Source organism: Corythoichthys intestinalis, chromosome 3 (genome assembly GCF_030265065.1).
Source record: "Corythoichthys intestinalis isolate RoL2023-P3 chromosome 3, ASM3026506v1, whole genome shotgun sequence".
NCBI lineage: Eukaryota > Metazoa > Chordata > Actinopteri > Syngnathiformes > Syngnathidae > Corythoichthys > Corythoichthys intestinalis.
The window spans coordinates 27946659-27959800 of NC_080397.1; the positions used below are offsets into that span (position 1 = coordinate 27946659).

General features: G+C 39.2%; 1 protein-coding gene across 1 annotated transcript; it reads right to left on the minus strand.

Annotated features, from left to right (window-relative positions):
- Positions 1-5818: 5818 nt before the first annotated feature.
- On the minus strand, positions 5819-9939 carry pcna (proliferating cell nuclear antigen). Its single transcript, XM_057832042.1, has 6 exons — positions 9485-9939; positions 8298-8395; positions 8159-8226; positions 7896-8090; positions 6243-6366; positions 5819-6171 (listed from the first exon to the last, which is right to left on the minus strand). Exons 1-6 carry the CDS (start codon positions 9703-9705, stop codon positions 6095-6097), a joined length of 783 nt encoding a protein of 260 aa, XP_057688025.1. The 5' UTR covers positions 9706-9939; the 3' UTR covers positions 5819-6094.
- Between the last annotated feature and the right edge of the window lie 3203 nt (positions 9940-13142).

Below are 13142 nucleotides of genomic sequence, written 5' to 3' on the forward strand. Positions count from 1 at the left end.
CCATCGGTACGCAAAAGCGTATGGAAACCGTTGAGGGCCAGCGCGTTTGTCTACAATCCGTCACGATCCGGTAGACCATCACAATCGGGTAGTGATGCCCCACACTTAGGAGTCTGTTCTGTTCACCCATCACTATACTTGCCCTTTAAAGGGTTAAGGATTTCAAGTGCCAACTTTTGAAAAGCTGTCTACCATAGTAACCACTGTCTCTGAAAGAGTTAATAATGAAGTCGTCACTGGCATACAAGTAGTGAGAATCAACACCAAAGGCAGATGCAATTCAAGTGTCAAAACAGATTTAAAAGATTAGCGAAAAAGATTATAACATTCAGATCAAAAAGTGGACAGATGAGCAGATTTACTTGGTTTCATGGTTGCTGGCTCCCTTCCTGAACCATCACATGGCTTTGGATGCTTGCCTTCTACCAAACTAAATGATGTAATTTCTCTGGAAATCAATTGAAATCGCGGAACAAACTGTATTCAGGGTCAGGTGGTAGCGACTGGATGCCACCTAACAACAAAAAGTAGTGAAATTACGCTCTCTGGCGGACGCTACACTCACTTGAGATTTTTTTTTTTTTTTGTCATGAGTCGTAGACCAGTGTTTTTCTCCCTTTTATAAACCACTGGCACTGCACATCTTTTACATTTAAAAAATCCCAAGGCACACCACCAGCAAAAAAAAAAAAAAAAAAAAAAAATCAAAAATGATTTTTTCGAGCCTATATTAACACCATAAAGTCACACATTATATGAAACTATTTTCACTCTTGTCTTTTTTTGAAGCTGATAATGACAACACGGCGGAGCCACCAATGCTAATTTAGAGAACAACGTAGTTCATTAAAATCACTTATTATTTTAATAATGGGGACTTTACAGTCATAACTGATGATGAAAAATCGAGATATAGATGTAATTTTTAACTGCTATGTTGTTGTTTACATTTTATGTTACTTGTACTGCCTATGAAATATGAAGTTGCTAGGATGATGCTCTATAGCACTACACCTTTCAAAACCCAAACCCTGTAGATTGGGTTTTGAAATCTATTGTATTTCACAGACTTCTATAATGTATCCAAATATCACCGAATTGCACTTAAATTGTCCTTACATATTTAAATTTTATTTAGATTTGTCTTGAACTTGAAATATGTTGTTAAGCATAAGATGTGCATGTCAATGCCACTCCATCCCCTATAGCAGTGTTTTTCAACCTTTTCTGAGTTACGGAACGTTTTTACATCGGAAAAAATCTCGCGCTACACCACAAACCAAAAATGTTCCAAAATTACTTTCTGTACAGTACATTTAATTATAAACAACAACAACAAAAAGATCTATATGTACACTTACTTAGTGTGAAACTTGAGCCTGGTTAGATGAACACAAAGCCGATATCCAGGCAGGAATTGAAGAAAGTCACACTTGAAGCCAAGAGCGTAGGTTTGCATAGGGATGGTAGGGACATAACACTACCAACTTTTCAGGATGCTCAAATTGTCTCCACCAACTTTTAAGCAAACTTATTTGCATTATATAATGGGTTAGTTATAAAGGTCATTTAGATTGTCATTCCATATGTTGCAAGAAAATAATTGAGCCTACCATTATTAAGTGAATTATTTTCATTATGTTAAAACTTACATTTACCTCTTTTCATTTGCTGAATGCGCCGGTCCATTTTTTCACCACCGCAAACCCACGTTTGATAGGCTGATGACTTCACCCGCCCCCGACAAACATGCACGCTTGCACTCGCACAGCCCCTATGTCGACAACATGCCGCCTCCTCCACCCCCTTCGAAGAGGAGGGAAATTAGAATTTGTTTTTGGGGGCCAGCAGCAGCCACTGTAAGTAATTTCAGAAGACACCAATGTTGTGGAGGTGGGAAACAACCCACTATTTTTGCTACTGAAAGTCCAACCTGCATCAGAGTTAGCATAACATTAAACTGTGTGAACTTGCTAACCTACAAAACTTGAGTAGGAAGCTGCTTAGAGAGAAGTGTCCTTCTGTTTGTGTTTTCTACTGTTAACGTTAATTAAACTGTGAGAAATGCAGCGAACTCTGCTGGAAATTATAGAACCAGAAAAACTTGAGCAAGAAGCAGCTTAGAGAGAGAAGGATGCTGCATAAACTTATATGTTGCTCACACAACACAACATACACACAACGTAATCATAATTAACCATGTACATTAAAGAACAAAAATAAAATCATGAGATGTTGCGAGCTACCCACGTTGTGCGTAGCGTTGTGATCGACTGGTCGATCGTGATCGCCTTAATGAGCACCCCTGATTTAGCCTATCAATTAATTAGGTTCATATTCGTGAGAAATGCAGCCCTGACCCCCGTTCACCCTATCTGTTTGGTCTTATTTATGTCCCATCCCGAGCAAAAAGTGTACATGAAGGTTATGCTGTTACATCATCCCTACCAATGTTGAGACCAAACCTACGCCCTTGCTTGAAGCTTTTCTTCAACAGCTCTCAGTCTCTCTCGGTTTTATTATTTTTTTTACAGGAGTTAGGCTTGAAAAACTCAGAATTATCAGACAAGCGGACTTCAGCGATGTCTTCAACCGCATCAGGGCCGAGCATCTCGCTGAAAATTGCCTTGCAGGCAGGTAGTATTAATGTCTCTCCCACAGTGTCGGACTTTTTGGATTTAGCAACGAGTTCTGCAACAAGGTAACAAGCTTTTAGGGCTTTCTCATTGACCTTCGTAGCTTTTGTCAAAAAAGTTGCTTGTTCCTCTGCGTTTTCACGAAGGCGAACAAAATAGTAGTCCATCAACTTATTTTGGGTGTTTCGTTTTGAGATGACATTTAGGCTTGCTTGGCATCATGGCGCTGTTGGATAGCTGCTCGTGTTGTGTTCAAGGATTGCTTGGATTTCTAGCCATCAGCCACCTTGCTGTCCTCTACAGTGTGTTAGAATAAAACACAGGGGAAGGATTGCGGCCGTCACGTATGGATAAAATGGAAAGGACACTTTCATGTAAATCAACACTTGACGAGTCTTATGAAATGATGTACAGTACACGTGCTGGGATCCACATTGTCGCGGACAGCTAGGTGGCTGATTGCTAGAAATCCGAGCAGTTCTTGAACAAGACATGAGCAATACTTCGCTCATCTGCCCATGACCAAAACCTTATAGTGCCTACTTCCTTCCTTCTGCAACTCCGCCGGACGATGTAAAAAAAAAAAAGAAAAAATGCAATATTAGATCATTTCTAGCGATATTGGATAACTTCTCGCGGCACACCTGGCGACACGCAGGTTGAAAAACACTGCCCTATAGCCACCTTTATGGAATGCTCATTGGGTTTAACAAGTGATGTCATTGCAGCCCTAGCTTTTCAAAAAGTACTTAAAAATTCTTCATAACATTTTGATTAGTATTATTTTTCATAAAAATTGTATTTGGTATGACCACATAATAAGAGTACTGTATTTACAAAGAAAAAATGTTGTTAAAGGAGTTATTCTCTCTGCTTGACAAATCAAGCCCTTGATATTTGAACTTCTTTCATTTCGGTGATGAAAATTCAACACATAAAACAATATAAACTGAAAATTTGATTGAATAAATTTAAAAATATGACTGAGATATAGCTTAAAACAGGGGTGCCCAAGTCCAGTCCTCGAGACCCCCTATCCAGCTTGTTTTCCCTTTCTCCCTCCTCCAACACACCTGACTCAAATAATCAGGATCATTATCAGGCTCCTGCAGAGCTTGCTGATGAGCTGATCATTTGATTCAGGTGTCTTCAAGGAGGGAGACATGGAAAACAAGCTGGATAGGGGCTCTCGAGGACCGGACTTGGGCACCCCTAGCTTAAAACATCCAAAATCCACAATCACTCATCCTTATTTGGATCACAAAAAGCAATGAGCTTCATCATAGTGTCGATGGGCCAATTATTAGTAGGGGTGTGACAAAATATCGAAATGGTGATATATCACGATACTTTGTATCCCAAAATGTTATCGATATGCTCCTGTCAAGAATCGAGATATTGTTTTATAAAGGTGTCAATGTTTAAAAAAAAAAAACAAAAAAAAACATCAAGTTGCTACCAAAATCTTCCCCCATAATAGTGCCTCAGTTAACTCTAAGGCTGTCAATAGCCACGTTTACATGCTGACTTTTATTCATACCGATTCAAATCATTCCGAATGGAAATTTCAGATCAGCTGTTTACATGTCACTTCATCTATTCCGATCCAGCGTTTACATGTGACTGCCTTTATTCCGAAAGGACGTTTGACAACTGCCGTCTGACATGCGCAGATTAATCAAAACAAAGCGTCACGTTGCAAAACATGGAGATCGATCGTCGGAGTGCTGCTGTTTTAACTTTAACCCACTTGTTGTGTTTGTGGGGTCGTATCCGCTTCTGCTGTTTTGCTATTTTGCCTTGTAGTAGCCGGTTTTCCACCGGTTTCTAATCTGGTCAACGCTCCGGTCTATTCCGGCTTCGTGTAACCTCTTGTGAACTTTTTTAAATAGTTCACTGTTCTTCGTTTTATGCCCGTCTAAGCGAGCAATTATATTCAATTCTTTTAAAGTTTGAATTAAATACAATCTTTCCGCCGGACTCCAATTAGGTGCGCTGTGCTTGGAAGCCATGTTGCAAGTGACGTTACTTACGTCACAAAGTGACGTCACCACGTCAGTATGGAGCATGTGCAGAAAGAACGCAACCAGACACCATTCCGCTTCCCTGTTTACATGATATAATTTTACTTCTAATCGGTTTGGGCCTGTTCATTCCGAATGAGGTGTTTATATGGAACACATTTATTCGGTTTGAACAAATATTCCGATTGTAATTGGAATATTTGGCTCCATGTAAACGTGGCAAGTGACTGTGCTCGACGCCCAATCCATTTAGACTGGGAACGTTCATTCAAAACCAGAGCATTCGGTTTTAATTTTCGGGTCATTAACAGGTCACTTGCTGTGCATTTTAGGGCATTTAAAGGTCATTTCCTGTTGAGTTTGAGTCACTGCCTATTCATTTGGGTAATTCCCAGGTCACTTCCTGTTCTGTAACTCAAAATAAACAGGAAGTGACCCATAAAATACCCCCAAATTAACAGGAAGTTACTGAAAATCAACAGGTAAATGACCTTAAATGGCCCATAATTACCTCATTGCCAAACACTGGCTGACACTGACGTCCATAGACGTTCAATCCGTTTGAAGAGGGAGGGATGGCAGCGAATGAACGAATTCATTCGCTGCCATCCCTCCCTCTTCAAATGGATTGGACATCTACTAGTGATAAACTCATTCCAATTCACAGCAGAAGCTTGTTTTTCTGTTTATTGTTTGTAGAATATCCTAGAATGATTTTCTGACCAATGTATCGATAATCGTTGTATTGCCATATCGTCAGATCGTTACTGTGACCTTCGTATCGCAAATTGTATCGCAAGGTACCAAGAGGTTCCCACTCCTAATTATTAGTGCACTTTTTCCCCTTTAACAACTTGGAATTTTTTAATTAAATAAAAAGGGACGTCATTGTGTAGTGTCTGTGAGCATTTTAGAATTTTAGCAAAAATTTGTGAAAATGACTTAAATTTTATTCCAACTGCCTACCCTTGGAGACACTAGCCCCTTACCTGTGGAAGAGTGTTGCATGATTACAGACCATTGGTCTGCACAGCAACAGCACATTTGTCGATTCATTTTCCAAAAACATATTTACGTCAACTTGGTGAAAGTGGATGATTTCCCGACACCACAACACAGTGGTTGGAAAAAAGAGTAGACCAGAAATCTTGCAAAAAAATGGATCATTTATTTGGGACCAGGTTAAAGGATACAAAACAAGACCATTAGGAGTTGATGGAGCGAAACCACCCAGTATTTACAAAATGCGTATCTACAACAACTGACTGCAAGTTTGGATGCAATAACTGGGGTGCAAACACACGACGAGACTGCACCATTCCCTCCCAGCGGAGAATGCATTCATATTGTTTTAAATGTTGACGCCGAAGCTCTTGCCGCGTGACGATGATGCGAGTCTTTCCGCTTCTCCCCTTTTGTCGACTTCCTAAAACCTTAGGAACTCTCCTCATCAATCTTGGGCGCCAGGTAGTATTTGATGTGGCCCATATCGGCAATCTTGTACTCCACCACTAAACACATCGAAACAAAACAGGCATTGTATTGAGAATTGTTCTAATGTTCGTCCGTCCGTCTGTCTTACCTAGAGGAATGTCAGCAGACATGCTGAGGGTGACAGTCTTCGACAGTGGGGACGCTTTAGTGAAGAAGTTCAAGTAATTGAGGGCGAAAATCAGCTGAACTGGCTCGTTCATCTCAATGGTCACCTAAAAACAGGTCAACCAGAAATACTTTATTTTCAGAATATTTTGGTCATTTAATTCAATTTTCACTTTTGTTTTATTTAATATATTTAACATTTACAAGTTTGGCACTTCAATTCTTTTAGTTTTTTAACTGAATTAAATGACTAAAAATTCAATCATTGAATTTATTCATCTATTTATCTTTTAAAAATTCCTTTACTCGATTCAACTTTGATTGTTACAAAAAAAAAAAATTCTCATCCAAGACATTTATACAGCACCTTTCAACTGCCAAATGCTGCATAAGATGACTTCACAGGGTCAATAATAGTAAAATAGCAGTCATTAATACATAAGAAAGCAAAAAGGTTAAGGTAACAGTAAAACATTAGCTTGAATTAAACTAGTTAGCTCATGGCTGCACTTTAAGTGAACAGGAAGGGAGTTTTACAACTGGGAACCCAGTACAGCAAATGAGCGGTCACTCAACAGCTCGTATCAATCCTCTCCTCAACTCAAAATGTCAATACTTCAGCACTGTTTTATTTCAAAATTTCTAGGCAAAACTGTTCCATTTGAAAGTAGAACATGCCCTTTGTGAGAAGGTTGGTGTGTGTATGTGTGTATATGTGCATATGCATATATATGGCAGAAAAGTCGGACAAGGCTGAAAAAGCAGTTTCTGCTCTAGCACCCCTCTTTAAAATAAACTGCTGTATTTTAAGACAAAAGAATGTTTTTGATAGAACAATACATCTTTATGCTGCCATAGCAGTTTCATGGCACATTAAGCCTCAGAACTATTTTTAATTGGTCCGTTTTACCCTGCAGACCCCCGTTTACAGACACTGCGCAACCACTTTTGTTTCAACCCAGCCATAAAAAGGTAAGTAATTATATGAATTATTCGAAGTGTCTATTATTTTTAACTTAAGACTCATTGATGTCTACTATTTAGTAAAAAAAAAAAAAAAAAGACTTAAAAAAAAATATTCACTCGCATATTTTAAACTTTTAATGAAAAAAAAATAGCATCTGTAAATAGGTCACGGATATCTACCTCAGAACTACTGCTTAATTTATTTATTTTTGTTACCGTCGCATCTTCCCCGATCTTTTAGATAAATTCGTTTGTAAATTTTGCCCTTTAGATACGAATTGAAAAGTTTTCGGCAAATTTTTGCGGAACCATACGTTTTTGGCAAAAACTATATAGCTTTTGTGCCCCTTCCTGAAATTTTTGATGTATGACTTATTGGAGTTGAACAAAAACTGTAAGACAACATGAAATTGAAAATGTTATTGTATGTTAAAAAAAACAAAAAAAAAAACATTTTGGGCGAAAATTCTGGTCATTTTGGTATTTGAACGGTGTCACGGTGTCAAACGGTTTGGGCTGTGCAGCGTGCCAGAAAAAAGTGGAGAATAAGATGCGAAATAATAAAGTTGCAGAATAATACAGATGGTAACTTTTGCATTACATGCAAAGCAACCATCAATTGTTGAATTTGATGCAATTTCCAGTTAAGTTGAAGTTCGGCCGAGCTCACCGCCTCGTCCTCCTTGTCCACGTTGCTGGTCTGGGACAGCTTGATGTTTCCCGTGCCCAGCTCTCCACTGGCAGAGAACTTGACGCCGTCCTTGGCGCAGGAGATCATGAGAGCGTCACCAATCTGCGAAAGGTCACGGCAAATGCGGGCGAACTCCCCGGACGGCATCTTTACCACGCAGCTGTACTCCTGCTCCTGCCGACGCGGACAAAAGGTGGACGTCAAGATAACAATTCCGGGTCTGAAACATTGTGAGAACCTACTGGAATTCCAAGCTGCTCCACATCCAGGTCCATCAACTTCATTTCGTAATCTGACACTTTCTCTTGGTCTGGAAAAATAAAGCAGACTTTATAGAAACTGGAACAGTACGTAGGAGGAGCAGTTCGCGTTCGGACTTACTGATGGTCTCGAACACAAGCGTCAGCGTGTCTGCGTTGTCGGCGGCTCGGAGGGTGATGATGTCTTCGTTTCCGGCACACTTCAATATCTTTGACATACTGGAAAAAGGAAAAACTGGATGTTAATAAGCCGCATACAGTTTCCTTCTTTAAAATTATGCGTAAAGACCAAAATGTATTGTCACTTTTTTTTTTTTACTTATTTATTACTTCATTTTCTAGTTGTCAAAGTAATCTATAGGCATAAGAGGGTTATACGTGGAAGCACCGTATAAAATTAAATCCTTCATTTTTATACTAACAATTAATAATTTTATGAATAAATAAAATCATTTTGGCTATATACTAGTACGCCCGCTAAAGATGACTGATGCAGTGTTGCCATTTGGCAAACAATACAGTCTTTTTTTCCTTTATTAAATGAGCTAAAATAATTGATATACAGTCATTAAACGGTTATGAGCATCTTATTGGCCGTCAATGAATGCGCCATAATGACCAAAAATAGTTATTTGGCCTGTAAAGGTTTGCTTATTTTGGGGAAAAACTTCGCCAGATAAATACATGATAATGGGCCTGCTAAAAAAAAAAAAAAATGCATTGTAAATTTTCAAGTGGCTCGTGCCACTGAATACCGCCATAAAACACTTTAAAACATATTGGTTTGTTCTCTAATATCATTTTTTAAATTAAGTTGTTCCAAATATAAAACTAAACCCTTTTGTTTTTCTGTGTTCTTTTTCCCCCCAAGTTTTCCTATGTGATTCGTATGCATATTAGGGCCTGACGTCAGAGTGACGCACAACCGGAAGTGAATATTCCCGGGTTCTACAGGAATTCCCGCCAAGTCTCAAATTGGCGCTCAAGTGACGTTGACTAAAGAGATTTTATGCGAGCCAATGTCGTTCAGAACCTTTCACCCGAGAGAGCGCTATTGAAGTGTTTTTAACAAGACGACGTGACTAAATAGTAAATGTAAACCAAAATTCTATCGTTTTTAGATGCTATGTTATTTAAAAGGGACATGCCCGGGCAGGTCCGCCATTATGGCCTGGCTCCTCCATTCGCGCTCTTTGTGAGCGCCACAATATGACAGCAACTTGAAAACGGTATTCACACAAACCCCAAGTATTTGAAGGGTGAACGACATTACTTGTAAAGAGATGAAAATGGTGTTAGATGGCTAACCTTCCCAAGTTGACACCCATGGCGAGGTTTCTGTCGCAGCGGTAGGAATCGAAGCCGTCACTGCGGAGGGTGAGCTGCACCAGGGAGACGTGAGAGGAGTCCATGCTCTGCAGCGCGATGCCGGACGAACTGACGTCCCAGCACGCCTCCGTGATCAGATCCTTCAGTGCATCAAGCACCTTCTTTAAGATGGATCCCTGCACCAGGCGAGCCTCAAACATGGTTGCTGTCGGGGGTTTGTCGAAGAGGAGTGCTGGTGAAAAGTTCCAATCGGTCGGGAGTTCCTTCTTCCGAGTAAAAGTAAGGCCAAAAGAAAGACGGGCCCGGGGACGAAAGCCTTTTGCGAACTAAGTACAATGAAGCAAACTCTCGGTTCACGAAGAAAAGGTTTGCGCCGGTTATACGCGCCACGGCTATGTTATAGTAATTCCGTGTCCTGACGTCATTTCCGCAACCGCTTTTGGCTGCGCCTTTTCCGCCGGGCAAGAGTGCCCTCACGGCGGCCATTATTGAAAGGTCGTCCCGCCGAATCTTACAACGTTGTATATAGCGTGCAATATGAAACAAAAATATATATTTTTAAATAATATGAATTCATTGGTAATATTGTAACATATAACCTGGTGCAATCAGAGAAAAATCAATATCCAGCTACATCATGATTACTAAAATTTAACTGTGACTTTTGTTATATTTGTAGGCGGGGTGAAAGTGGGCCAGAACGGTCAGGAACGCAGTTCCGGTATAAGATTCAGGGCCTGAATGCTGTACACGGGGCTTTGATTCCAAAAATATGACGGCAACTATCAAAACGCTATGTAAAAAAAAAATGCTAAGCTGCCAGACATGCATTTGATCTACCTACTAACATCAGATTTACATACAAAAGTGTTAACAACAAGCATAATAAAGTGCTTGTGTAGCGTATTCCGTTTCCACCGATATATAATATTTACTTTATTCCACGGACGGCATGGAGGTTTCCCCAGCTGCTGCAGCTATCCGAGTCTGACGATGATGAGTCACGTCAATATGCCAATGCACGCAGCAAAGCAAAACGCCTAGACTCATTTATCCGTTCAATTGGCTGACATACTGACATGTGATCAGCAGATATAGTTAGCTCTCATTGGTTCAGATGTGCATGTTTTCTGGAACAGCAAAAAAAAAAAAAAAAAAAAAGGGCAATGCAACAGAAAATGGATCAAATCTTTAAGAGCAAGGAAAGAGTAGAGGAGGCTTATTATATATAGTTTAATTTGCTCTGATGGGGAGGTTCTGAACATCTTAGCTGTCAATGTGCACTTTGGACTTTTATTTGTTCATTTATGTTAGGATACTTATTCATTTCCTTATGATTTAAAAAAGTTAATGTTTGCGCAATCTTCAAAATATATTCCATTTCACTCTGCATGATGTAAGTCATTTGTACTTATTTTTCTGAATTATGCTACTTATACAGTATCTTTATTTATTTATTTATTTTTAAAGAAAGCAAAAGTAAATGTTTACATTAACTTCAATTTTAATATACATCCTATGTTCTTAAGTAGTTAAAATTGAGATTTGGCATTTAGTATGTGAGGAAATGAGGGAAAATAAAAATTAGGAGATGTAGGTTGGGGTTGTTGCTGTTTTTGTTTAGTTTGCAAATCATTGGAAAAATACAATTTTGAATGAAAATCAGTTTTTGTATGTGTTATAGAAATAACTGTGCCAAAACAGTTTTCTTTGCATTTCAGTAGTTTTAGGAGTTTTGAACCCCCCCCCCCCCCCCCCCCCCAAAAAAAATGAAGATAGATAAATAAATAAATACAATTTCTGGCTCCATGGCGACCTTCACGTCGGGGAGTTCCGGCAAGAAATTCTAGCCACTTTCACCCCTGATTGTAGGTAGCATTTTTGGGCGGCTACTTGGCCTTCCCCCTTATCTGTGATTGGCTAGAAATTGCCTTCATTCGCTGCTCAGATTGGTTGAATTGAATGACGACAGATCAAGATAGGATGAATAGAGGGTTCGTCCTCTGTGTGTGTGTGTGTGTGTGTGTGTGTGTGTGTGTGCGTGTGCGTGTGCGTGTGTGTGTGTGTGTGTGTGTTTTTGAGGAAGATTAAAAAAAAAGAAAATTACACAGTACAGTCTACTCGAGCTGATGTGGGCACAGCAGTATCTCATGGCAGGCCCGGCCCCCTAATGCCCGCCCATGCCGCCGGGTCTGGCGTGCAATATGAAACAAAAATAAAACCCAATTTTTAAAATAATATGAATTTATTGGTAATATTGTAACACATAACCTGGTGGAATCAAAGAACAATCAATATCCAGCTACATCATGATTACTAAAATTTAACAGTGACTTTTGTTATAATTGTATGTAGCAATTTTGGCAATTTCTATCATGTCTTGATGGCTGCACTTCATGACACTTCAGCTCGCAATTCAGTTTGACTTGAAGGTAGTTCGTTAGTGTGTCCAATTATAAATTAAAAAGGTCAAATGATAAAATTAACTTACTTTTCATTCTGCAGACTTCATCTTGATGACCAGTGTTGTTAATCTTACTTTTAAAAAGTAATTAATTACAGTTACAAATTACTTCTCCCAAAAAGTAATTGAGTTAGTAACTCAGACACCCGAAGGTAAGAGTAATTAGTTACTTGGCAAAGTAACTGGTGTTACCTTTCATGTTTTTTTTTTCATTGAAAGAAAAAAAAAAACATAGTAACCATTGCTATGTTTGGAAATCGTTTAATATTGTGATTTAACTGTTAAAGTTGTTAAAATTGCTACCGTTTTTGCATTTGTTCCCTTCTGTCTACTTTCGACATGTTAAAGTTTTAAAACTGTTTCATCATTTAAAGATAGATTCAAGTCAAGATTTTGCCGATTTAGGAGTATTTTTGATAAAAAGTTATTTAAGTTCGCTTGGAAGGTTCACTACAACAGAGCCTTTCTGAGAAGTCTACTGCTTCAAAATGGCGGCTGTATATTAACGCTGTCGCTGTCATTTCGCATGTAGTTCTATAAGCGTGTGATATTTAAGCTTAGATTGTAGGCTGTCGGCTACAGTCAGGAAATTTTAGAGCCACCTAGCCTAGCATCGCGTTTGCTACACCGTCACAACAAACACTCTTCTCTCTCAGTCTCTGACTTTTCTCGCGTAATTCAACCAATGTAGTAACGCATCGTAAGGCACATTGTTTCCTTGCCGAAACGGTGATAAAATCCGAACAGAGGGAAAAAAAACGTAATGCACAAAAAACATCCAGATTTTAAACGTACGGCGTACACATTTAAAAATCAGTGCTCACTTGTACAAAGTACGCCGAAACCGTACAACTTGACAAGTATGGGAAAAACAATGGTGCATTTCTGTGTGCATTTATCCAACTAAAGTGCTTGAGCGTAAACATAACATATGCACTGATAAACATCTCTCCTCTCATGCGCACCCAATGGCCGGCTACTTGGCCTTCCCCCTTATCTGTGATTGGCTAGAAATTGCCTTCATTCGCTGCTCAGATTGGTTGAATTGAATGACGACAGATCAAGATAGGATAAATAGAGCGTTCGTCCTCTCCGTGTGTGTGTGTGTGTTTTTGTGGAAGATTTAAAAAAAAAAAAAAAAAAATACACAGTACAGTCTCATCGAGCTAATGT

What these genes read in the sequence shown, in the direction of transcription:
- pcna (XM_057832042.1), bottom strand. Translation starts at nt 9,705, where the DNA reads ATGTTTGAGGCTCGCCTGGTGCAGGGATCCATCTTAAAGAAGGTGCTT. An exon ending in GCTTGTGTTCGAGACCATCA is followed by an intron (nt 8,227 to 8,297) that starts GTAAGTCCGAAC and finishes TTATTTTTCCAG; the next exon opens with ACCAAGAGAAAGTGTCAGAT. An exon ending in GTCTGCTGACATTCCTCTAG is followed by an intron (nt 6,172 to 6,242) that starts GTAAGACAGACG and finishes CGATGTGTTTAG; the next exon opens with TGGTGGAGTACAAGATTGCC.